This window comes from Cherax quadricarinatus, unplaced genomic scaffold, assembly GCF_038502225.1.
Source record: "Cherax quadricarinatus isolate ZL_2023a unplaced genomic scaffold, ASM3850222v1 Contig1218, whole genome shotgun sequence".
NCBI classification, from domain to species: Eukaryota; Metazoa; Arthropoda; class Malacostraca; order Decapoda; family Parastacidae; genus Cherax; species Cherax quadricarinatus.
The window spans coordinates 73,382-100,630 of record NW_027196244.1 but is presented as its reverse complement, the minus strand read 5'-3'; the positions used below and the strand labels follow the sequence as shown (position 1 = coordinate 100,630).

General features: G+C 41.1%; 1 protein-coding gene across 1 annotated transcript in view; it reads left to right on the top strand.

The window, feature by feature from the left end:
* Positions 1 to 11,149: 11,149 nt before the first annotated feature.
* LOC128706126 (uncharacterized) overlaps positions 11,150 to 27,249 on the top strand; it is an 84,839-nt gene continuing 68,739 nt past the window's right edge. Inside the window, exon 1 of the mRNA XM_053801138.2 lies at positions 11,150 to 11,272. Within this exon, the coding sequence (XP_053657113.2) occupies positions 11,171 to 11,272 (102 nt within the window). The 5' untranslated portion in view covers positions 11,150 to 11,170. The remainder of the gene's footprint in view (positions 11,273 to 27,249) is intronic.

Genomic DNA, 27,249 nt, shown 5'->3' with positions numbered 1-27,249 from the left:
GTCCATCTTATTCCTAGCACTGCGACTATTTGTGTAATAAATTTTTAATGACCCTCCACTCTCTTTACCCTTCCTGCTCCTTTCTGTTATTCCACTAAACTTATTACTGTCCTTGTCAATTAGTGCCACTGGCTTTCCAATATCCACCTCATTTTGCCTATTACTAGTTCTCCTAGTACTCATGTTACTACACTGCGACTTCACAGTTTTCCCGCCAAAACCCATACCACTAACTATTCCTAGTTTAAAGACCTAACAGCTCCCTCCACTGCGTTGGCCAGTGCTCCCACCCCACACCTAGATAAGTGAACCCCATCCCTGGCATACATGTCATTTCTGCCATAGAAGAGGTCCCAGTTGTCAATGAATGTTACCGCATTTTCCTTACAGTACTTGTCCAGCCAGCAATTGACACCAATTGCTCTGGACAACCATTCATTTCCACCTCCTCTCCTTGGCAAAATGCCACATATGACAGGTTTCCCACCCATCCTCCTAATTATCTCTATTGCTGACCTATACCTGCTAATCAGGTCCTCACTCCTACGTCTGCCAACATCGTTGCCTCCAGCACTGAAATTAGATCAAATAGAAATGTCCCAAAATGGATGAATAATAGGCTGAAATATCTACTAGGGCATATGAAAGGAATTTATAGGCGTATCAAAAGAGGCGAGGGTCATCTTATGAATCAGTATATTGACATTAAGAGGGACATTAAAAAGGGGATAAGAAAAGCTAAAAGGGACTATGAAATTAAAGTTGCTAGGGATTCTAAAACTAATCCAAAAAGTTTTTTCCAGGTATATAGAACAAAAGTCAGAGATAAGATAGGTCCCCTTAAAAATAACTATGGGCATCTTACTGACAAAGAGAATGAAATGTGCTCGATTTTAAATAATTATTTTCTCTCGGTTTTTACACAGGAAGACACTAATAATATTCCAGTAATTAATTTTTATAGTGGATCAGAAGAAGATAAATTATGTAACATCACAGTCACTAGTGAAATGGTTGTGAAGCAGATAGACCGACTAAAGCAAAATAAGTCACCGGGTCAGATGAGGTTTTTTCAAGGGTTGTTAAAGAATGCAAAATGGAAGTCTGTGAACCATTAACTAATATTTTTAATTTATCTCTTCAAACAGGTGTAGTGTCTGATATGTGGAAGATGGCTAATGTAATTCCTATTTTTAAAACAAGGGACAAGTCGTTACCGTCAAATTACCGCCCAATAAGCCTGACCTCAATTGTAGGCAAGTTGCTAGAGTCAATTATAGCTGAGATTATAAGAAGCCATCTCGATAAGCATAGCTTGATTAATGATACTCAGCATGGATTCACAAGAGGCCGGTCTTGTCTAACTAATTTATTAACTTTCTTCAGTAAAGCTTTTGAGGCTGTTGACCACGATAAAGAATTTGATATTGTTTACTTAGATTTTAGTAAGGCATTTGATAGAGTTCCGCACCAAAGACTGTTGAAGAAAGTAGCAGCTCATGGCATTGGGGGAAAAGTGCTCTCGTGGATCGAGTCATGGCTCACAGACAGGAAGCAGAGAGTGTCCATAAATGGGGTTAAATCCGAGTGGGGATCAGTAACAAGTGGCGTTCCACAGGGATCAGTCTTGGGCCCGTTGTTGTTTATAATATATATCAATGATCTTGATGAAGGAATTGCTAGTGATATGAGCAAATTCGCCGATGACACGAAGATAGGTAGGATAATTGATTCAAACGTAGATGTTAGGGAACTTCAGGAGGATTTAGACAAACTCTACTCTTGGTCAGAAAAGTGGCAGATGCAGTTCAATGTAGATAAATGCAAGGTTCTGAAGCTCGGGAGTGTCCATAACCCTAGCACTTATAAGTTAAATAATGTAGAACTTAGCCATACAGATTGCGAAAAGGACTTGGGGGTTATGGTAAGCAGCAACCTTAAACCAAGACAGCAATGCCTAAGCGTACGTAATAAGGCAAATAGATTACTGGGATTTATATCAAGAAGTGTAAGCAACAGAAGTCCAGAGGTCATACTGCAGCTTTATACATCATTAGTAAGGCCTCACCTAGATTATGCAGCTCAATTCTGGTCTCCATATTTCAGAATGGACATAAATTCGTTAGAAAACATTCAGCGTAGGATGACTAAATTAATACATATCATTAGAAATCTTCCTTATGAAGAAAGATTGAAGACTCTTAAGTTACATTCACTTGTTAGACGAAGAATGAGGGGTGACCTGATCGAAGTGTATAAGTGGAAGATAGGTATTAATAAAGGGGATATTAACAAGGTCTTGAGGATATCTCTCCAAGAGAGAACCCGCAGTAATGGATTTAAATTAGATAAGTTTAGATTTAGAAAGGACATAGGAAAGTATTGGTTTGGAAATAGGGTAGTTGATGAGTGGAACAGTCTACCTAGTTGGGTTATTGAGGCTAGGTCTTTGGGTAGTTTCAAATTTAGGTTGGATAAGTACATGAGTGGGAGGGGTTGGATTTGAGTGGGACTTGCACATCGGAGCTTGTTTCTTGGGTGGCATTGAAAATTGGGTTGGGCAAATGTTTTGTTAGTGGGATGAATTGTAAAGGACCTGCGTATTATGGCCCAACAGGCCTGCTGCAGTGTTCCTCCTTTCTTATGTTCTTATGTTCTTATGAATTGTAAAGGACCTGCCTAGTATGGGCCAACAGGCCTGCTGCAGTGTTCCTCCTTTCTTATGTTCTTATATGGAGACCAGAATTGAGCTGCATAATCTAGGTGAGGCCTTACTAATGATGTATAAAGCTGCAGTATAACCTCTGGACTTCTGTTGCTTACACTTCTTGATATAAATCCCAGTAATCTATTTGCTCTATTTGCCTTATTACGTACACTTAGGCATTGCTGTCTTGGTTTAAGGTTGCTGCTCACCGTAACCCCCAAGTCCTTTTCACAATCTGTATGGCTAAGTTCTACATTATGGACACTCCCGAGCTTCAGAACCTTGCATTTATCTACATTGAACTGCATCTGCCACTTTTCTGACCAAGAGTAGTTTGTCTAAATCCTCCTGAAGTTCCCTAATATCTACGTTTGAATCAATTATCCTTCGTATCTTTGTGTCATCGGCGAATTTGCTCATATCACTAGTAACACCCTCATCAAGATCATTGATATTTATTATAAACAACAACGGGCCCAAGACTGATCCCTGTGGAACGCCACTTGTTACAGATCCCCACTCGGATTTAACCCCATTTATGGACACTCTGCTTCCTGTCTGTGAGCCATGACTCGACCCACGAGAGCACTTTTCCCCCAATGCCATGAGCTGCCACTTTCTTTAACAGTCTTTGGTGCAGAACTCTATCAAAAGCCTTACTAAAATCTAAGTAAATAATATCAAATTCTTTATCGTGGTAAACAGCCTCAAAAGCTTTACTGAAGAAAGTTAACAAATTAGTTAGACAAGACCGGCCTCTTGTGAATCCATGCTGAGTATCATTAATCAAGCTATGCTTATCGAGATGGCTTCTTATAATCTCAGCTATAATTGACTCTAGTAATTTGCCTACAATTGAGGTCAGGCTTATTGGGCGGTAATTTGACGGTAACGACTTGTCCCCTGTTTTAAAAATAGGAATTACATTAGCCATCTTCCACATATCAGACACTACAGCTGTTTGAAGAGATAAATTAAAAATATTAGTTAATGGTTCACAGAGTTCCATTTTGCATTCCTTAAGAACCCTTGAAAAAACCTCATCAGGACCCGGTGACTTATTTTGCTTCAGTCGGTCTATCTGCTTCACAACCATTTCACTAGTGACTGTGATGTTACATAATTTATCTTCTTCTGGTCCACTATAGAAATTAATTACTGGAATGTTATTAGTGTCTTCCTGCGTAAAAACCCAGAGAAAATAATTATTTAAAATCGAGCACATTTTATTCTCTTTGTCAGTAAGATGCCCATAGTTATTTTTAAAGGGACCTATCTTATCTCTGACTTTTGTTCTATATACCTGGAAAAAACTTTTTGGGTTAGTTTTAGAATCCCTAGCAACTTTAATTTCATAATCCCTTTTAGCTTTTCTTATCCCCTTTTTAATGTCCCTCTTAATGTCAATATACTGATTCATAAGATGACACTCACCTCTTTTGATACGCCTATAAATTCCTTTCTTATGCCCTAGTAGATATTTGAGCCTATTATTCATCCATTTTGGGTCATTTCTATTTGATCTAATTTCTTTATACGGAATAAACGTTCTTTGAGCCTCATGTATAGTGTTCAAAAAATTGTCATATTGATAGTTCTCTTCGTTACCCCAGTCAACAGATGATAAGTGTTCTCTAAGCCCATCGTAATCTGCTAAGCGAAAATCTTGGACTGTTACTGAGTTATCCCTACTATCATACTTCCATTCAATGCTAAATGTAATTGATTTGTGGTCGCTAGCATCCAGTTACTATGAAACTTCTAAATTATTAACAAGGGATTCATTGTTTGCCAGAACTAAGTCAAGCAGGTTATTACCCCTTGTAGGTTCAGTCACAAACTGCTTCAAAAAACAATCCTGAACTACTTTTAAGAAGTCGTATGATTCTAAATTCCCAGTCAAGAAATTCCAATCAATATGACTAAACTTAAAGTCTCCTAGAATTACTACATTATCGTGCCTTGTGGCCTTAACAATTTTTTCCCATAGTAGTCTCCCCTGGTCCCTATCTAAGTTTGGGGGACGGTATATCACACCTAAAATTAATTTTTCATGCCCCTCTGAAAATTCTATTCAAACAGGGTGAAAACTGAGAGGAAGTAGGTATTGAGAATTTCACGGATATCCTTATCACTGTCAGTGATCTGACCAGAGTTACTCTTAAGAGGGCCAGTCTTGCCCCTAGTCTTACTTCTGTATACCTGAAAGGACCCTTTTGGGTTAGTCTTTGAAACCCTTGTGACCTTAGCCTCATAATCCCTTTTTGTTTTTCTTGATCCTTTTTTTATTTCTCTCTTTAAATGAATATATTGATTTCTTAACTGCCCATCCCCTCTTTTGATACGCCTTTATATGCCTCTCTATTGACCAATGAGATGTTTTAATGTATTGTTTATCCATTTGGGATCATTCTTGTTAGATATAATTTCCCTACTCGGAACAAAAGTTGTCTGGGCAGCTAGAACTATGCTCTGAAAAACGTCATATTGGCAACCAAGTAATTTTTCAGTCCCATGAAGTCGGCCAAGCGAAAATCTGGGACAGATTTGATTGGAGTTATCTGGGTAATTCAATGATATATTGAAACTAAGTGATTTGTGATCACTTTCCCTAAGCTCATCATTAACCTCAAGATTATTAATTAGCGAATCTTTGTTGGCAAGAACCAAGTCAAGTAGATTGTTTCCTCTAGTTGGTTCTGTCACAACCTGTTCTAAAAAGCAATCCTGAACCGTATCAAGAAAGTCACTTGACTCAAGATTTCCTGTCATATTGTTCCAATCAATTTGTCTAAAGTTAAAATCTCCCATTGTCACAACATTTTCATATCTAGATGCCTTATGAATTTCGTCCCATAACAGCTTACTGCACTCCCTATCAAGGTTTAGGGGCCTATAAATCCCACCCAAAATTAATTTGTCACGTACCTCGAGAAACTGTAGCCAAACAGATTCTGTGTTCGATGTTTCTAGTCTTATATCATGTCTAAGCAACAGTTTAAATATTCTCTGACATACATCGCCACCCCACCACCCTTCCTGTTGACCCTATCAGTGTGGAATGGTTAATAACCCTGTATGTTGCATTCAGAAGGCATTTCTCTATCTTTCAGGTTGAACCAGGTCTCTGCTATACCAATAATATCTATATTACCTACATTTGCAAGTAATCTTAGCTCATCTCCAAAGGAAAGGCATTTTATCTTAATATTCTTTCATTCAATTTTGAGAACTTACCAAGTTTTTGGCAACTAAGTCACGAGCAGTTTTAAGTTTTCGTATTAAAGCAAGCTTTGTAATAACTAAAGAAGTCTGTTTACCCACCAGACATCATTCAAAACTGTCGTGGTCCTCTAAATTCATATCCATTCATAAGCTCAATGGGACAGTAACCAAGACTTTCTTGTTCATTTTCTCTAAAAGTGAACAGCAATAATGGTAACTTTTCATCCCAGTCCATTAAATATTCGATGCCAAATGTTGGTACCTTAGATTTTACTGTTTGCTGGAAACATTGCAAGATACGTTGAGACTGAGGATAACTGGCAGAGAACACAGACTTGATTCCTGAATATGACAAAACTTTTCTAAAGATTTTAGAAGTGAAACTAGACTAGATTTATTTAGAAAATCCAACTTGGGAAAGGAATCGTACGAGGGATCGAACAATAGAGTAAGAATATATTTTCCTGGTAGGGATGACTTCAGGGTAGCAGGTTAAGCAACCAATAATAATATACAAATACTGATTGCAAAGCTTTGTTATCAGAAGAGGACCAACACAGTCAAGGATGAGTCGAGAAAATGGCTCTCCTAAAGCAGGAATAAGCACAAAAGGAACTGATGTCAGAGAGTGAGTTGGCTTCCCAATTAACTGACACGAATGACAATTCTTAATATAAGAAATCACTGACTCTTTCATCTTCGTTCATGTAACATTTTTTACCAATTTGCCCAGAGATTTTTCACATCTGTGTGTCCACCCAAATAACCATTATGAAAAAATTCTAAATCTGTCCGATTGGTGCTTGTAATAAAATTTAAAACATGAGCATTCACTGCTCTTACAATCCTATCTATAAATATATTGAACAACCTCGGTGACATCACGCATCCATGTCTATGACCTACTTTTACTGGGAAATAATCTCTCTCTCTCTTACATACTCTAACGTGAGCCTCACTATCTTCGTAAAAACTCTTCACTGATTTCAATAACCCACCTCCTATTATGTCCATTTGCAACATCTGCCACAGTGTCCCCCTACTCTACCATATACCAAGTATACTCAACAGACTTATTTCTCTATAATTTATGCACTCTCCTTTGTCCCCTTTACAACGGAGCTGTGCATGCTCTCTGCCAATCCCTAGGTGCCTTCCCCAATTCCATTCATTTATTAAATAAAAGCATCAACAACTCCAAAACTGCTTTTAACATTTCTGTCATTATCCTATCACTTCCAGTTAACAGTTTTATCATTACCCTATCAATTTCAGCTGTTTTAAGCCCTCTCATTATACCAAATGCTTCGTGAACTTACCCCACACTCACATCTTTCTCCTCGCTCCTTCAAGATGCTATTCCTCCTTGGTTTATACACGAAATCACAGCTTCTCTATCTTCATCAACATTTAACAATTCCTCAAAATATTCCCTCCATCTTCTCGATACCTCTAACTCTATAAAATGTAACTCTCCTCTCCTATTTTTAACTATCACATCACAAGTGTGTTGCACAGCTATATACTACTCAGACCAACTAGAATGTATCACTAATACTTGCACAAGGGATGAACATGGGGAATATATAATAGCTAAATTCAAATCCAAATACCTACAAAAACCTCTCACAGTGATAAACATCTACAGAGTACCACAGTCAAACATTAGCCGTTTTAGTAAAAACCTAGGAAGTATAATAACTGATGCATGCATAAACAAAGATCACTTACTGCTCTCAGGTGACTTCAATATAAATCTCCTACAAGACCAAGACCCGCATGTTACTGAATTCACAAACAATGCAGACATAAATTAGGTTACTATAATATTACACAAATATTTCCTTATATACTAGGAGCATAAGCTTGCATAAAAAATAAGTGGTTATCTGTTATTTACATTGGGCAAAGCCAGGATATTTTTCCAGAAAGGTTGGTAATGTGTCACTATGGATAAAGTACTTTGACAGTTTAAAACATTTCTGAGTGAATTCATTTTTTTTTTTTTTTTGCATTCCAGTACATAATGACACAAGTTGTGACACTTGGTCGTATAGCGAAGTTCACATTTATTTTGTTCTACGTCATCTGGTGGTATTGATTTAACCTCCCAGAAGTACTAGTAACACAGCTGGAGCCTGGCGATGGTGACGTCCAAGTTTGCTTATTTTGTTGGATGCACCATAGACATGTGGCTATGTGGCGCTTCTTGCATGTTAGTGCTGGTAGGTGGACTGACTGGTGTCATCCTTCCTCACTCTCAAGTCTGTGAAGTTCAGATGAAGTTCTTTCGTTTTATTGTTCTTAAACTGCTAGCTGACAGCCCAAGATTGTAATCTTCTCTTTCTTTGCCAGTTCATAAATTTTATCTTGCATCTGAAGACCAGTGAATCTGAGACTCAATACACAGAAGGTGATCTCTGACTCATGAGAACATAAGAAAGAAGGAACACTGCAACAAGCCTACTGACCCATGCAGAGCAGGTCTATGTCGTTTATGTAAATTGTGAACAACAACGGGCCCAACACTGACCCCTGAGGAACACCGCCTGTGACGTGCCCCCATTCTGATTTCTCCCCATTACTGCAAACTCTCTGCTGCCTATTTGTCAGCCATGTCTCTACACAGGAGAAAATTTCTCCTATTCCCTGTGCCTTAAGTTTCCTCAGTAGCCTCTGGTGTGGAACTCTATAGAAAGCCTCACTGAAGTCCATATACACAATATCATATTCATTACCATGATCTACTTCCTCAAACACCTTAGTGAAAAAAGTTAGTAAATTCGTAAGACGGAAACGCCCCTTTGTAAAACTGTGTTGAGATTCATTAATCAATCTGTGCCTCTCAAGATGGCTACAAATTGCTTCTGCAATTATTGATTTCATAAGGACCTGTCACCTGCCTTGTAAATAGGTATTACATTTGCCATTTTCCACTTATCAAGCACTATGCCAGTTTGTAGTGATATGTTAAAGAGATTCGCCGAAGGCATGGTAAGTTCTTCTTTACATTCCTCTGACTCCCTTGCAAACAGTTCATCAGGGCCTGGGGATTTGTTAGGTTTTAGTTTCTCTATTTGTCTGAGGACCATGTCACTAGTTACTGCAATCGTGCATAGCTTATCATCATTTTGTTCTACATAATCTATTATTTCAGGAATATCGCTCGTACTTTCCTGGGTGAAAACTGAGAGGAAGTAGGTATTGAGAATTTCACAGATATCCTTATCACTGTCAGTGATCTGACCTGAGTTACTCTTAAGTGGGCCAGTCTTGCCCCTAATCTTACTTCTGTATACCTGAAAAAACCCTTTTGGGTTAGTCTTTGAATCCCTTGTGACCTTAGCCTCATAATCCCTTTTTGCTTTTCTTGTTCCTTTTTTTTATTTCTCTCTTTAATTGAATATATTGATTTCTTAATTGCCCATCCCCTCTTTTGATACGCCTATATATGCCTCTCTTTTGACCAATGAGATGTTTTAATGTATTGTTTATCCATTTGACATCATTTTTGTTAGATATAATTACCCTACTCGGAACAAAAGTTGTCTGGGAAGCTAAAACTATGCTCTGAAAAACGTCATATTGGCAACCAAGTAATTTTTCAGTCCCATGAAGTCGGCCAAGCGAAAATCTGGGACAGATTTGATTGGAGTTATCTGGGTAATTCAATGATATATTGAAACTAAGTGATTTGTGATCGCTTTCTCCAAGCTCATCATTAACCTCAAGATTATTGATTAGTGAATCTTTGTTGGCAAGAACCAAGTCAAGTAGGATGTTTCCTCTAGTTGGTTCTGTCACAACCTGCTCTAAAAAGCAATCCTGAACCGTATCAAGAAAGTCACTAGACTCAAGATTTCCTGTCATATTGTTCCAATCAATTTGTCTAAAGTTAAAATCTCCCATTGTCACAACATTTTCATATCTAGATGCCTTATGAATTTCGTCCCATAACAGCTTACTGCACTCCCTATCAAGGTTTAGGGGCCTATAAATCCCACCCAAAATTAATTTGTCACGTCCCTCGAGAAACTGTAGCCAAACAGATTCTGTGTTCGATGTTTCTAATCTTATATCATGTCTAAGCAACAGTTTAAATTTTCTCTGACATACATCGCCACCCCACCACCCTTCCTGTTGACCCTATCAGTGTGGAATGGTTTATAACCCTGTATGTTGCATTCAGAAGGCATTTCTCTATCTTTCAGGTTGAACCAGGTCTCTGTTATACCAATAATCTCTATATTACCTACATTTGCAAGTAATCTTAGCTCATCTCCAAAGGAAAGGCATTTTATCTTATTATTCTTTCATTCAATTTTGAGAACTTACCAAGTTTTTGGCAACTAAGTCACGAGCAGTTTTAAGTTTTCGTAATATTATTAATTAAGAGTATCAGTAGGCTATATAAAGAGTATCAGTAAGCTAATGATTTTACTTCCCTCTTCCGACATTGTGTCATGGCTTTATTTTCACCTTTCCTATATATCAGGTAAAGTTTACTTCATATGATTTAACAAAATATTTTATTTTATTTATTTATGATACATAAGATTAAAATTTGGTTTGTGACAGGATCTTCCAGCAAAGATTGCACTTTGTGCCAGATGTTTATTATTTAAAAAAATAGTCGAAGTAAATGTAATTGTTGTTGCCGTTGTATTGTTGTTATTGTTTCAGCAGTGTTTTCGCTGTTTTTGTTGCTTTTGTTATTGTTATTCTTTTAATTGTTCAAGTTGTTGCTCTTGTTATTTTTTGTTATTGTGATGGAGTTGTATACCTGGAGTATGTCTAGAGAGGATTTCGGGTTTTGTGACCAGGCCTCGTGGTGGGTCAAAGCATGATCAGCCAGGCTGTTACTGCTGGCCGCATGCAACCCGACGTATGAATCACAACCTGGCTAGTCAAGTACTGACTTTATGCCACCTAAGAATAGATGGTAGGAATAAGTAGATCTGGGGTAAGATGGATCAGTAAACATTGTTGTTAACACCAAGATGACAGAGATGTGAGTCACACAGTGAGGAGTTGTTTATTACCAAACGTATTTGAAGCCGCCGTAAGTTAAAAATTCTGTATAATAATATAAATCAAATATAAAATAAACATCAACTCTTCACAAAGTTGGTGAAAATTGACTCATTTCTCATACTGTACTGGTAAGGAAGTGAATAATTTGTAGTGTTAATTACTTAAAATATCTCACACACAGGACAAAGAAGGCACTTAGTCAGGATGAGTGAGGTTCCTGCGCTGAAGTACGTGGTGCTGGGCCCAGCTGATCTAGACGACGTCATGACTTTGCTTAACAAGTATTTCTTCCCTCGAGAAAGCACAGTGAGTCATCAATGATGTTAAATCGATAGTTTTTACTTAAATTATGTTTACCTCATTTTGGTACATACAAATTCTCCGAATCATAAAAAGGAAGCTGTAATGAAGACAACTTGAAAATATCGTAGGATGTATTAATGCTAATTTTTTTTTTTTTTTTTTTTTTTTTTTGTAAATTTTTTTTTTCTTTTAAAAAATTGGGATGTTTGAATGTGCGCGAATGAAGTGTGGAAGACAGGAAAGAAATTATTGCTATTGTTATGAATGAAAAGAAGTTGGATATTCTAGAAACAAAGCTGAAGGGGGCAGAGGAGGTTCAGTGGGGAGAAATAAATGGGATTATTAGGAGTACCTGAGAGAGTTAGTGTTAAGGAAGCGTTAGCAATAATGTTGAAGGATCAGTTATGTAGAGAGAAGAGGGAATATAAATGTATAAATTCAAGAATTGTTTTTTATTATTATTTAAAGCATCTTACAGTGTATACATGTGGTATACATAAGCTCACTGAAGCCAAGAAATAAACTGTAAATAACAACTTCAGATGCAATACCCCAATACAAAAACAGATCCATAATAAACACACATGCCACAGACTGTAGCCATATCACTCCCCCGACACTCCTACCCACTACCCCACATGTGTGTATATATATACATACACAAACACTCAAATACACAGCTATACATATACATACGTACAACTAACAATATATAGCCCACACAATTACTTACAATTTGCATCATGGTTCCATAAATACATTCCAAACATTTAACATCACAATGATCAATACAGATCTATTTCAGGTCACATACATATGAGGGAAGCCCCTCAAACACAGTGTTATGGTATATAAAAATCAGTACTTTATTACACATAACATATAAGAGTGACAACCTGCGGGTCCTTTGCAGTCAATCAACCACTAGTCCAACAATAGGTATTTAAACATCTTATGCAGTATACATGAAGCTATACATAGGTGCACTGTAGCCAACAATGATGTACAGACATTGTATAAATGCAACATATCCTCCAACCTTTTCTCTTACCCAATGCCATGACGCTATAGACCATGCAAGACATTCGTCATTCAACCTGCAGTCTGAGAAGACACACTCTGCGACTGCCCCTGTTGACACCTGTGTTGACACCTGGTGGCGGGTTGTGAACTGTGGCAACTAAGATGGCGGATCGCCATGGTAGACGCATAAACACAATCTGTGTAGAGCTTGTCCGTGGGACTTTGAGCGGCTCTACGATGCATGTGTTGCTACCTAGCATTATGCACGATGTATATGGTATTCCTAATGAAGAATTGTACGGCGTCTCATTGAGTGGTATGTCGAGGATCCTCGTCAAGTTTACAAGTGCCGACTTCTACTCCAAAATTGTTGACACTTTTCTGTTAATTCGGCTGTAGAAGTCTATTTACATGACGTATCTAAATATATTACATGGGTAAAGGTGAGGAATGTTCCCATTGAAGCAACAGAGTATGATCTACTGTCTGTTTTTAGCAAGTTTGGGACGATGGGTTTATGGAGGGATGGACCTTATGAGGGGCTGCCTGAAGGTTCATTCACACTCCTAATGACGCTGCAACAGCCTATACCGTCTTATGTCTATTTGGTCAGTTACCAGACCCAGGTGTTTGCATATTATGCTGGTCAACGTCGGACGTGCCATTTGTGCAATGCGTTTGACCATATGGCAGCCCAGTGTCATCAGCAGCAAACTGTACACATTAAGGAGCCTTCTCACGTGGACCTGCCACCGCAGCCCCTAGCCCCTGAGCCTGGCCCCTCGGCCAGCCAAAGTGCTACGCTTTGGAGTGCTGACGTGGATTGTGAGGGTGTTATTGGTTTAAATGTGCTGCAAGGTAGTCGTGTACAGGGGGTTCAGGGGTCAGGAGAGAACGAGTGCAAGAGAAGGTCCAAGTAATGTGAAAGGTAGACCAGGTAAGCCCCAAAGGCATAGGGGAAAGCCACCCTTTTTGCAGATTTCAAGTTTGTCATTATTAATGTAAATGGCCTTCGGGCGGAGGTAAAGCATGCGTGGATGGAGTGGCTTTTATGGCGTTTCAGTATGGATGTGTGTTTTCTTCACGAGCATAATTATAGGTTTGTTATCAAATGTTTGTAGATAGTTCGGTGAAGTTCAAGGGTAGGGTCGCAGTAGTGGTGAAGGAATCCAGCCCCTTTCGTGTCTTGGCCTGTGGGGAGGGGAGGGTGGGAGGATTGTAAGAGTTGATGGGGTCAGGGGGGAGGTGCGGTTTTGTTTTATCAGCGTTTATATGCTGGCGGACAGCAATAACAGAGTTAAGGTGGATTTTGTGAAGGACTTTTTTTTGTACCATTTTCGTGGTGTGAAGGGGGTCCTCGGGCAATTTCCGCGCGCGCTCGACCAAAAATCGAAAAATTATGGAAATTGAGTTATATATACTGAGAAATAGCTTAACTCTTTGGCAGCACAATGGTACCAGAATGAATGTTCTACGACGTTTCTACAAGAAATTAGTCATTTATATGAGGTAAGGTGACGGTGATATTGGTAGCGAGTCTGCTCACAGCCCATATATATTTTGGAAATTTTTCCTTGTTTTTATCGCTTTTTCTTGCATTATACTTTCTAATATAATAACTGACTACTTGGCGGAGCTTATCCCTAGATTTAGCAACAGTCATTAATCATATCATGATGCGCGGAAGGGTTGCCGCGCCAGGAGAAATCACTTCATTATTACGCTTATATCAGCTTATATATCAACTCTACAGCTTATTTATCTATCAGAATTGATCTAATATGATATAATAAACACTCTAAATAACATACAAACATGTTATATACTCTAGACTGAAAAAAATTGGCCAAAATATGGCGAGATTATCGGGAATATTTCGATAAATATTGAGTTACTCCTCTCCGTGTCGTATTCTTTTGGTCTCTGAGTAAGAGAAAACGGTGTTTTGAAGAGGGGGACTTACCTGTAACAACTTCAGACAGTATTACCAAGGCTGGCTCCTCCTCATGAAAATTAATGAATAGAAAAAGAAATAATTCACAAAGATAAACACTTTATTATTTAGTAATACAAACATAAAACATTGAAACATGAAGGTGTATCCTACTTTAACGAAAAATGAAAAATGAAATGGAAAAATGACATTTGAATTCAACGCTAATATGTACAGTTATACTGGGGTGTCTGGTTGAGGTTGACACCGTCTTGTAGAAATTGTAGCCGTTACTGATGTGGGGGAGGGGTCACAGGTGTTTAGTGACAACCCAACGACTACTTCTTCACAGAGTCTATAGCCTTGAATAGTCAGTCCCAATGACAGGAACGCAGGTTCTTCACCACTACAAAGATGAGGGGTAGTGTCCTGTGCTCAACTACAATTAATCAGGTAGGTAGATCATAAAGTGACGTCCCAAGACCGGTTTCAGTCCGTCTCCTTCAACACTTCTCGTTGGTTGGCAGGTGACCCGAGCTGTCATACCAAGCAGGAAATAGACAGGTTACCCACTGCTTAAGAAATCACTCTCCATGATAAGTGTAAGATACTTAAAAAAGGTGGTGATTATCTACAAGTCTCATGTGGAGCTTAAAACTGAAAGGACTAAGTTTATTATTGGTCAAAAGTGAAGCTTTCAACCAATATCCACTAGAATAGGAGCAGAGGCTTTTACTTACAGTTACACAAATAACCCGCACATAAAAGAGAGAAGCTTACGACGACGTTTCGGTCCGACTTGGACCATTGACAAAGTCACACTAACCTTCGGTGTCGCTATGGGCTCTCCTCTCTCTCCTGTCCTTGCTAATCTTTACATGGAATACTTCGAGACTGTTCTTCTTCCTACCCTCGATGTGCAACCTTCACTCTGGCTCCGCTATGTGGATGACATCTTTGCTCTGTGGCCTCATGACTCCAGTCTCTTCCAACCTTTTCTTGAAGCTCTTAACAATCTTGCCCCTTCCATTAAGTTTAAAGCTGAATGGGAATCTAATTCCTTACTTCCTTTCCTTGATGTCCATGTCCACCGCTCAGATACAGGTTTTTCCTTTTCCGTTTACCGTAAACCTGTGCACAGTGGCATGTACATTCACTACTTTTCCTATCATGCTTCCCCTGTCAAGAAAAGTGTTCTTATCTCCCTCTTTCTCCGTGCCCTCCGCATCTGTGATCCTCAGTTCCTTCCAGCAGAAATTTCCACTCTTCATAATTCGTTCTCCCGTCTTGGCTACCCTTCCCATTTCATAGACTCTGCCCTCTCACGTGCTAAACGCAATTTCTTCTCTCCCAAACTCTCTACTCATGGGAACTCTTCTATCCTCTGCCTTCCCTACATTTCCGGTCTTTCTAATCTCAACAATTCTCTCCGTCCCTTAGACATCAAGCTTACCTTCCGCCAGACTAACACTCTTCGCACTAATCTCGTTCATACCTCTCCTCCCTCTACAGATGTTCCTGGTGTCTACTCTATTTCTTGCTCCTCCTGTCCTCTTCAATACTTCGGAGAAACTGGTCGATCTCTTTCTGACAGACTTAGGGAGCACAAAAATAGTGTTAGGCTTGCCGACACTAACAATGCTCTTTTCTTTCACGTCAGAGATCATAGCCATCCTATTGACTGGTCTTCTGCTAAAACTGTCTTCCCTACTTCCAACTCGAACAGTCGCCGTTTAGTTGAATCCTCTCTTATACACAACTTTCCTTGTATGAACCTTAACCCTGGCTTCGTCTCTGTAGATGCCTTCCTCTCCCACTACATTGTAAAATGCTCCAAACTTCAGAACACCCGTGACTTAACCTGAATCCTCATTTCTTCTTCTTCTTCTTCTTCTTCTTCTTTTTCTTCTTCCTCTTCCCCTTTCCTCTCTCCTTTTCTCCTCTGGGTGGTCTTTCTCTCTCCTGTCTCGTGTTTCTGTTCCTTCTTCATTTATTTTATTTCACCACTTCCCCTTTCACGCACCTCGGTGCGCTTGCTCTCCCTCTGTGGGCTTCTAGCTCTCTTGCAGTGCTCCCCTTCCTTTGTATTTGACTGGCTCGTCTTCCTTATTTCCCACTTCTATCACTACCACTACTACTACCTCTTCTTCTTCTACTACAACTACTGATGAAATTAAGACACATGTGCAGCGTCTGGTTGTCTTTGTTGTGGACGTTTCGCCATCCAGTGGCTGGCTGGATGGCGAAACGTCTACGGTGGGGATGCCCGGGTGTTGTGCATGTGTCATTTCATCCTGTCGGTACTATATACAATTCTTGTACTACTACTACTACTACTACTACTACTACTACTACCTCCACCTCTTCCTGCCTATATATAGCCGTCCTGCTCCACCTCTGTTAGTGTGACTTTGTCAATGGTCCAAGTCGGACCGAAACGTCGTCGTATGCTTCTCTCTTTTATGTGCGGGTTATTTGTGTATCGTTCCAGTCACGGTATTGTGCCTTTTTGTTATTTATTTATTTACTTACAGTTGTGCTGGGATCTGTGAGTCGAGTGATTACTGTTTGGCTGGAGCTCCACATGTCACCTTTCGGGTTGGGGAGAAAAGGGGGGGAAGAGAGGGGGCTAGACTGACCCTACCTTAACAAACTATCGTTACCATATACTCGCTCGCTACTCCTATCTGTTGAACTTCTCCCTCACATGTGGTTTGCCCTTAATTACAGTTATGGGAAGAGAATGGAATTGTGTTATTCATCATAGGGATGTGGAGCCAAGAGGGGTGGGTTGTGTGCTTGGCATATTACGTAACATGATGAGGGATGCAGGGGTTTTCGATGTGGTGGGAAGTGGAGGGTGGAGCATTCATTTGTTTGAAAAGGTTATGCTGCACAATTGGATAGGATATATGCGACTCAGGGGATTAGCTTATAGCAGGTGCAGTCGATTGATGTTGGGTTTTTGAACCATCGAGCAGTCATGGCAGACCTGGAGTGGAATGGTATGGTTAGAATTTGCCCAGGTTATTGGAAATTGAATGTTAGGCTCCTTACTGGGGAGGGGGAGGGGCTGCTTTTTAGGGATTGGTGGAAAATATTCTGGGAAACTCGGGTTAAAGGTATGAGTGTGTTGGAATGGTGGGAGTCGCGAGCTAAGCCGGGGATTGGAGAATATTTTAAGACAATGGGAAGAGAGGAGGCATGGTGGAGGTTTGGGTTGCAAAACTACCTGGAGGGTCAGCTGAATGATTGTTATGAGGGGTGTGGGGGAGGTAGGTAGGAGGACATTGAGCAACTCTGTGGCCAGCTTTGCTGACATCCGCAATGAACGTTTTGATGCCATTCGCATTAGAGCGGGTTTGGAGGAGGTGCTTTGGGGTGACAAGCCATCGGGTTGCACCTTGTGTAAGTTTTGGGTATGCCAGCAGGTAACCACTCTATTACAATTGGAGGTGTGTTTGGGTATGGGAAGATATCTGAGGGGACAGGTGCTCTCCACTACGGACAGCATGAGCAATTATGCTGATCATTGGTTTCGGGAGAAATTACTGAAAGGGTTGGGGAGGGACAATGAGGGTGGTGTGTTAGGTGACAGGATTTGAAATGTTTTAAGTGAATGGGACTGTGAGGAGCTAGGGGGTAGGATTAGCAAGGAGTTGGAGGAGGCTGTGTTAAGGATGAGCAAAGGTAAGGTGCCTGGGATAGATGAAATATCTAATGATTTTTATATGGCACATTGGGATTGTATCAAGCATTGTGTGGTGGAGTTGTTGAACTGTATGAAGACTGAGGGGGTGTCAGGTATGTTGCAAAGTATGGGAGTAGCTGTGTTGGTGCCAAAAAATGGGGGGTGGGAGGGATCTGAGTGCATACTGTGCTGTTTCTCCTATGTGTTCAGATCATAAGATTTTTGCAAAAAGTCTTAAGTGATAGGACGAAGAAGATCATTGGGTCAGTTATACATCAGGGCCAGTTTGGCATACGTGGATGGAATATGAGGGACAGACATGGGTGCACCAGGGATTTTTTTGGAGGGATGTCAGGGGATTTATCTTGGGACTCGATTGGGAAAATGCATATGACTGTGTAGATAGGGAATTGTTGAGTGTCATTTTGTTGCTACAGGGTTTTGGGGGGGGAGGTAGTGAGGTGGGTTGACACTATGTATTCCTCGGCTATGGTGAGGCTTCAGGTGAATGGTAGGTTGGGTCTGCTGGTATGGATGGAGAAGGGTTTGAGAGAAGGATGCCCGCTGTCTCAAATTCTTTTTGCATGTATGCAGAATTCCTTTTATGGGCTTGTGGACTGGGTTATAAGGATGAGGGGAAGGACCGTGGTGTGGGCATACTGGGCTATGTGAATGATACCATGGTTTTGATTGAAGGAGAGGAGGGTTTACGTGCAGTGGGATGGGTGCTTGAGCTTTTTGGGGTGGCGACAGGAATGCTTGTTAATAATACGAAATCGAAGTTACTGGAGGTAGGTACTTGGGTGTGGGGGTATGCGCGAAGGGTACGGGTGGTCTGTTGTTGATAGTCTTAGGATCTGTGGGGTTGTATACTTGGTAGATGAGCAAGAGGCGTGATGGGTAAATTCGGATATAGTGGTGGACAAGGCTTTGCGTAGGCTCAGGGGATTAATTGCTGGAGATGTTACCTTGCAGCAGAGAGTGCTAGTCGTGAAGTCTCTTGTTTATAGAAAAGTGTGAGGTGTGGCAGAGGTGTATCCCATAAGGACACAAGATATTAAAGAACAACAGCAGAGGGTTTTACGATTTGTATAGGGTTTTGAGAGGTCGTGGTTAAGAAGTGAGGTAGTGATGTCTAATGTGTGACAAGGTAGATTGGGCCTTTTATCTTTAGGGCCTCGAGCAAAGGCTGTCTACGTGAAACAGCGCTTCATCGGGGCGTGTGGGGAGAGGGGGGTAAGGGTTGGGGAGGTGATGGTGGATATACGAAAATGGTCGGGAGGAAAGGAGTTATTGATGTGTGAGAATATGTTGCGTTTTCTGGTAATGCTTCAGGATGCTAAGAAGATAAAGATGGGGTGTCTGGTGAGGGTAGGAAGCTGACCGGAGATTCTACAGAGTGTATCCGTCTTTCCCATGTATGATTGGAGGGGTATTTGGGAAGATTTTTGTAAGCTTAAGTCGACACCAAGGGTACGGGAACTGGTATACAGGTTAGTTGTGGGAATTTTACCATTGAAATCGGTGTTGTAAAGTATGGGTTTGGTGAGGGAGGTGAATTGCCTGAGCTGTGGGGAAGAGGAAACGGCATTTCATGAGGTTTATTTTTGTAATTCCTTGGAAGTTGTACGGTTGTGGTTAGGGAGGGTTTTCAGTTTGGTGGGGGGGGGAAACATTTCAACCCTTTGGGCTTTGACTTTAGATGTGGGCGGGGTTCCCACGGATGTTAGGAGGGCTGTAATGTATATGGCAGCTGATTTTTTGTATGTTTCTTGGAGTATAAAAGAGATTGGGGAATTTTTAGGATAAAGGCATTAGCAGCTTGTATCTATAGGACAGCTTGTAGGAATCGGCTTATATATGGGGGGAAGTGGGTAACCAGCTTTCCTAAGGGATATCGCAGCCTCACGGTGAACAGTCTACTTTGGTTGGGAGTGGGGTAAAGCTGATGAGGGCTGGACTCCCCAGCTGTGGGTTTTATCTGGTGGGATTGTTTTTCGGTTGTGTAGTGGCTCATTTGGATAGGGTGTATGCAAGTGGCTGTGTCTATGGCTTAGGTATGTCTATATGAGGGGTGTGGAATGAAGTGAGCTGATAGGTAAGGATAGGAAGGACTGCTTGAGTGTGTAAACAGAAGACTTAACACAGTGTGTTCAGGAGTTTCTGTCTGTACATTTGTTTTGCTCACCATGTGGTTGCTAGGTATGGATAGTGTTGAATGGGGCATAATTATGTGCTATGACATTGTTTTGATAGGCCTCGGGGTTGTAGCTGTAGAGGCCTGTAAGTGTATTGTTAACTCACACGACGTAGTGTCCTGATTGTATATCAGGTGGAATATGTTTAGGAGTGGGCATATTGGTTGGCATCTCTTATGCTATTTTGTATTTACGTTCATTTGGCAAGTAGGTATAGGTTTACTGTCTAAGTATGGTGCATTAGTTTCACCAAACACTGCATTCCTCTGTGTCCTTTTTCCATGGAAATATAAACACATATGCAGTATAATGTGATCCTTTATTGACAACGTTTCACCCACACAGTGGGCTTTTTCAAGTCACACACAGATCTACCTGGGGTGGAAGGTACGGGAGTATTTATAGTCATGTTCAGAATGTTGAGGTCAGGTGGAGAATGCTGCATCTGATGATCTACCAGGAGGAGTTATAGAGTCTTGGGTAGCTTGGCAGGGGTATTGGACAAGTTGTGAGTAGACCTTCTGCAGTGTTCTATGTTCTTATGTGGGATAGCGATGAAGAAGTTTCTTGGCGAGTGGTTCAGCTATGTTATAGAAGCCGTTGTTCTGGTTGAAATTGTTGGTTATAGAGATAAGCGATGATTCCAGGATTCTTCGGTATTGAGTGTTGTCTTCTGTGGCGATAAGTCTTGAGTTTCTGTAGTTAATTAAATGGTTGTGTGAATTACGATGTTGTACACAGGCATTCCTTGTATCGTCAGTCCTGCTTGCATATTGGTGTTCTGAAATACGTGTTTGGAGGTCTCTTGATGTTTCGCCCACATATAATTTGTTGCAGTCATTACAAGGGATTATGTATACCCCTGTCTACTACTGGTGATGTCCTTGATGGTCGTGGTTGTGAAGGTAGATACTTGGAATGATGTATTGGAAAAGATGTTGGAAACATGTTTGGCAATGGAGTTGGTGGGGAGGACTATGTATCTCTTCTCGGCAGTGTCTTCTCTGGGTGTGTTGAAGATGTTTAATGCCCGCCGTCTGCAGTCTCTGATGAAGTGACGAGGATAGTGGAGTTTAGAAAATACTTGTTCAATTATAGTGCATTCTTCCTCAAGGAACTCATTGCTGCAGATTCTGAGTGCACGCAGGAAGAAGCCTATAATTACACCACGTTTGGTTTTGGTGTCGTGGTGAGAGTAGAAGTGGAGAAGATCGTTTTGGTTGGTGGGTTTTCGATAGACTTTAAAACGAAGTTCGTGGTCAGCTTTGCAGAGCAGAACATCAAGGAAAGGAAGAGTGTTGTCGACTTATTCTTCAAGTGTGAACTGGATTGAAGGCTCGACCTGATTGAGCTTGTCTTGGAGAGCTTGAACGTTGAAGCGTTTAGGAGTTATGAGGAGAATGTCGTCAACATAACGGAGCCAGGTGACAGACGAAGGAATAATGGTGGAGAAACGTTCGGCTTCTAGATGTTCCATGTATAGGTTCGCCAGGACCGCACTGAGTGGCGAACCCATGGGTAGTCCAAAAGTCTGCTGAAAGAGGTGATTTTCGAAAGGGAAACACGTAAAGCCAACACATAGTTCAACAAGGTCGATGAAATCGCTGGCTGGAATGGGAAGATCAAGTGAATCGTCAATTTTCCTGCGCAAGAGATCGATGGCTTGTGTAGTAGGTACTTTGGTGAATAGGGAAGTCACGTCAAGGCTGGAAAGTTTCTTGTTCCTGATGTTGATGTTGCGAATGCGATTGAGAAGATCACCCGAGTGTTTGAGATGTGCTTGACTGATAGTGCCCAAGAGTTTAGAGAGGTGTTTTGCGAGAATTCCTGAGAGCTGGTGGGGAGCACTGCCTATTCCCGAGGATATGGCCTCAGTGGGATACCAGGCTTGTGAGTTTTTGGCAGGCCGTACATTCTGGCAGGTCTGGGGTTGCTTGAGATGGTGTGCAGAAGTTTCTTCCCTTGTTCTGAGCCCCTCAGAATCCTTGATGTTCTGCTCTGCAAAGCTGACCACGAACTTCGTTTTAAAGTCTATCGAAAACCCACCAACCAAAACGATCTTCTCCACTTCTACTCTCACCGCGACACCAAAACCAAACGTGGTGTAATTATAGGCTTCTTCCTGCGTGCACTCAGAATCTGCAGCAATGAGTTCCTTGAGGAAGAATGCACTATAATTGAACAAGTATTTTCTAAACTCCACTATCCTCGTCACTTCATCAGAGACTGCAGACGGCGGGCATTAAACATCTTCAACACACCCAGAGAAGACACTGCCGAGAAGAGATACATAGTCCTCCCCACCAACTCCATTGCCAAACATGTTTCCAACATCTTTTCCAATACATCATTCCAAGTATCTACCTTCACAACCACGACCATCAAGGACATCACCAGTAGTAGACAGGACAGGCCTCCATCCTCTGCAGGGGTATACATAATCCCTTGTAATGACTGCAACAAATTATATGTGGGCAAAACATCAAGAGACCTCCAAACACGTATTTCAGAACACCAATATGCAAGCAGGACTGACGATACAAGGAATGCCTGTGTACAACATCGTAATTCACACAACCATTTAATTAACTACAGAAACTAAAGACTTATCGCCACAGAAGACAACACTCAATACCGAAGAATCCTGGAATCATCGCTTATCTCTATAACCAACAATTTCAACCAGAACAACGGCTTCTATAACATAGCTGAACCACTCGCCAAGAAACTTCTTCATCGCTATCCCACATAAGAACATAGAACACTGCAGAAGGTCTACTCACAACTTGTCCAATACCCCTGCCAAGCTACCCAAGACTCTATAACACCACCCGGTAGATCATCAGATGCAGCATTCTCCACCTGGCCTCAACATTCTGAACATGACTATAAATACTCCCGTACCTTCCACCCCAGGTAGATCTGTGTGTGACTTGAAAAAGCCCACTCTGTGGGTGAAACGTTGTCAATAAAGGATCACATTATACTGCATATGTGTTTATATTTCCACTGTGTCGGTATTTGATACCATTTATTTCCATCCTTTTTCCCTATTGCTATTTAATGATACTGTTCCGTGTACCTTGTTTGTGTAGATGTGTGAGACGGGCATCTGCTTCATGATGTAATAGCATGATAAGTTTGTGTTGTGATAGAAACACAGGCCTTATCTCTAGGCTTTGTTGACCATAGAATCTTCATAGTACTTCTGCAACAACAAATATAATGACTAGTACAACTAATAACTGCTTCTAAAGGGAGGGTGATGTCTTGCATATGTCAAGAGAAAAGTTATAACTGCAGGCCACATATTTAAACTCACCATGTAATCTGCATCACTAATATATGGATATAAGAGAAGAGAATCACACACCATGTGTTGGCGCCGATGACACACACCAAGCTGTTGTTGTTGTTAAGGGCCCCGAGAGGTGGTGCAGTATTATCCTGTAGCTGCTCCCTACAGGAGCAGTATCACTACAATCTCCCCCTTCTAAAATATCAGAGACAGTAATTTCCCAAATTGTTAGGTGGGCGACGTATACGTGCCGACCTTCGTAGCCCTTGAGTCTCTTCACCAGGTTCAATATTTTCCAGCGTGGTTTGACTAACTGCTGGAGCAGAATCCTCTACTTCCATAGAGGTAGTCTCAAGGGGCTTTCCAGGAGAAAACGAAGCATCTTTCGCATCCATTGGTGTATCTTGAGATTCCACTCTAATGATGATTTCAACTGGGGCTAAATGTCTTGTAGATACTGTAGTCTCTTCACCATTTTTGGTAGCGAATTTGGGCGTAATGTGGATTAGCTTGCAGGAGCTCTACCTCTTCCACTAAAGGATCCGTCTTGTTCATCCTACGGTGACTCTTCAGGAGAATGGGTCCAGGATGACATAACCAAGTGGGCACGGAGGCTACAGTAGAGGAACGATGTGATTAGTTGAGGAGTCTTTCATGAGGGGTTACATTAGTAGCTGTGCACAGCAATGATCTAATAGAGTGAAGAGCATCAGGTAGGACAGTTTGCCAGTGTTGAACAGGTAGATTGCGCGACTTCAATGTCATTGTAACTGCCTTCCATATAGTACAATTGAACCGCTCCACTTGACCATTGCCTTGAGGGTTGTAGCTTGTTGTTCTGCTGCAGGCAATACCTTTGCTAGCCAAAAACTCCTAAAGTTCGTTACTAATGAACGAGGATCCCCTGTCTGAATGGATATAAGCTGGCATACCAAAAATAGAGAACAACTGTGAAAGACAACTAATAACAGTTGAAGCAGTCATATTTGCACAGGGGAGCACAAAGGGAAACCTTGAATATTCATCTACTATGTTAAGGAAATATCTATTCTGATTTATGCTTGGTAGAGGTCCTTTAAAATCTATATTCAGTCTCTGGGTTGATTTTATAGGATGAGTCTTCTCTGGCTGATGAAAGTTTGGCTTGCACTCTGCACATACTCTGCATGCTTTGATCACTTGTCGCACATCTTCCACTGAGTAGGGCATGTTCTTTGATTTGAGAAAATGGTACAGGTGCGTAACTCCAGTGTGACACAAAGCCTTGTGGAGCTCTGAGAGTGATTGCAAATCATGACATGCTGCTCCGTAGTGGGACCTAGAGAATGCATCAGGTGAGATGTTCTCTTGACCCGGTCGGTACAGAATATCAAAGTCATAACACGATAGTTCCATCCTCCAGCGTAATATTTTGTCATTCTTTATCCTACTTTTGTGCTTCTTGTCGAACATATACATCACGGACCGTTGGTCAGTCCTTGTGGTGAAATGTCTACCAGTTAAATAATGCCTCCAGTGGGGAGCTGCTTCCATGATGGCCTGGGCTTCCTTTTCTACAGCAGCATAACACTTCTCTGATCCTTGAAAAGTTCTCGAAAAGAAGGCTACTGGTCGTCCTGCCTGAGATAAGACTGCAGCAATGGCAATGTCAGATGCATCCGTTTCCACTTCGAATGGTAGGGACTCATCAATGGCTTGAACTACTGAGTTTTCAATGTTCCGGTTTGAGAGTATGGAAAGCGGCTTCTGCTTCTTTTGTCACAGGAAATGTGGTAGCGCTCAATGGGCGGACTTTACTTGAATAGTTGTAGATCCATTGTGAGTAATAAGCAAAGAGACCAAGAGTTCTTCGGAGTGACTTTTTGTCTTGAGGCATTTTAAGTTCCTGTAGAGGTCGTAGTCGTTCAGGGTCTGGGAATATTGAACCTCCTTCCACTACATAACCAAGGATGCTAAGTCTTTTAGTTGAAAAAGTGCACTTTTCCTCATTGTAACTGATATTTTTCTTCTTGGCTGCTTTCAAAAACTTATCAAGGTTTGCAACATGTTCCTCCTGGGTCTTGCCACAAATGGTAACAATATCTAAATACGCATAAGTTCCCATGAGTTGCTCTTCCTGAATGAGTGAATCCATAATTCGTTGGAAGCAGGCTACCCCATTGGTGACTCCAAAAGGGACTCTGGTAAACTGATACAGGCCATTACTAGCCTGAAACGCAGTGTATGGTTTATCTTCATTCCTTTTAGGGACTTGATGATAGGCACTCTGTGGATCAATTGTGCTAAACACATAGTACTGAGCAATTTTGTTCACTGTATCATCAATTCGAGGTAGAGGGTACCCATCAAGAAGTGTAAATTTGTTGATTGTCTCAGAGTAATCGATAGCCAGTCTCCGTTTCCTATAATCATCCTTAACAACAACAACCTGTACACGCCAAGGGGAATTACTCGGTTCTATAATACCCTCTTTCAGCAGCCTCTGAGTTTCTTTCTCAATGAACATCCGATCCTCATAAGAATAGCAGCGTGACTTAGCTGGTATAGGATGGCAATCCGTGGAAAGATTTGCAAACAGCTTTGGTGGGTCTACCCTTAAAGTGCTAAGTCCACAGACAACAAGAGGAGGCAGTTCATCTCCATATGTTAAGGTAACACTATAATGCAGCTTCTGAAAGTCCTGACCAAGGATAACATCAGAACACAGTTGTGGCAGAATAGCTAAATGTACATCTTGATAGTCCTTTCCATTAACTCTGAGACTTACCTTACAAAACACTAAGGTCTGAATAGAGAGAGATGTTGATGCCATGGAAACGGTACCTGATGAGTGATGTACAGTCAAGGAGTGGCGTTTAACTAAGTCAAGATTGATGAAACTCTCTGAGCTGCCACTATCAATAAGACCATCTACTTCTGTTCCTTTGATAAATACTTTCACAACTGCCTTTGACAATGAATTTGGAGTAGCCGCAGAAGTCACTGTTGCTAGAGTCGCATGATCACTGGAATGTGTGGAGGCACTAGCTCTCGTTGATGCATTAGCACGACATGCTTTAGCAAAGTGACCTTTCTTGTGGCATTTATGGCACATTGCTTCACGAGCAGGACACTTTGGACGTGGATGTCTTGAAAAACCATAAAAGAAACACACCGTACCTGCTGCTGCTGTCACTGAGGCAGGTTCCACAGTAACTTCATTGCAAGAGTCTTGGTCAGGAATTGCAGCACTTACCTCTCGAGAAGACTGGGTGTCACTGTATACTTCAGAATTCTTCTGGGCTGAATCTAGAGCTCTTGCCTGGTCAAAGGCAGTGGCTAAATCGAGGTTTGATTCTCGAATAAACGCTGCCTTATTATTGGTGATTGCAGGCCACTGATAAAAGCATCCCTGATGGGCTCTTCACAATACTGAGCAGCTGTCACTGCTTGGAAGTGACAGTCCTTACCTAAAATTTTCAGTGCTTGAAGGTAATCCTCTAAGGATTCATCAATCTGCTGGCGGCGAGTTGCAAGGCAATAGTGTGCGAAGTTTTTATTTGTTGGTTTAATATACTGAGACTTGAGGGTTTTGATAGCATCTTCATAGGTATTACACTCAGAAATAACCTCATATATTTTAGGTGACACAAAATTGATGAGCAGACTTAGTTTATTTAGATCTTCCTCAGGAAGGGCTCCCAAGAAGTTTTCGAAAGTCTTAAACCAGTGCTTCCATTCCTGAGCAGCCGTTGATAAGCTGGGGTCACAGTCTAGCCTCTCAGGTTTCAGTAAACGCTCCATGTTGTGATGTAGTCTAGCGCAGGATCACCACCAGGTAGCCCAGGATTCTATGTT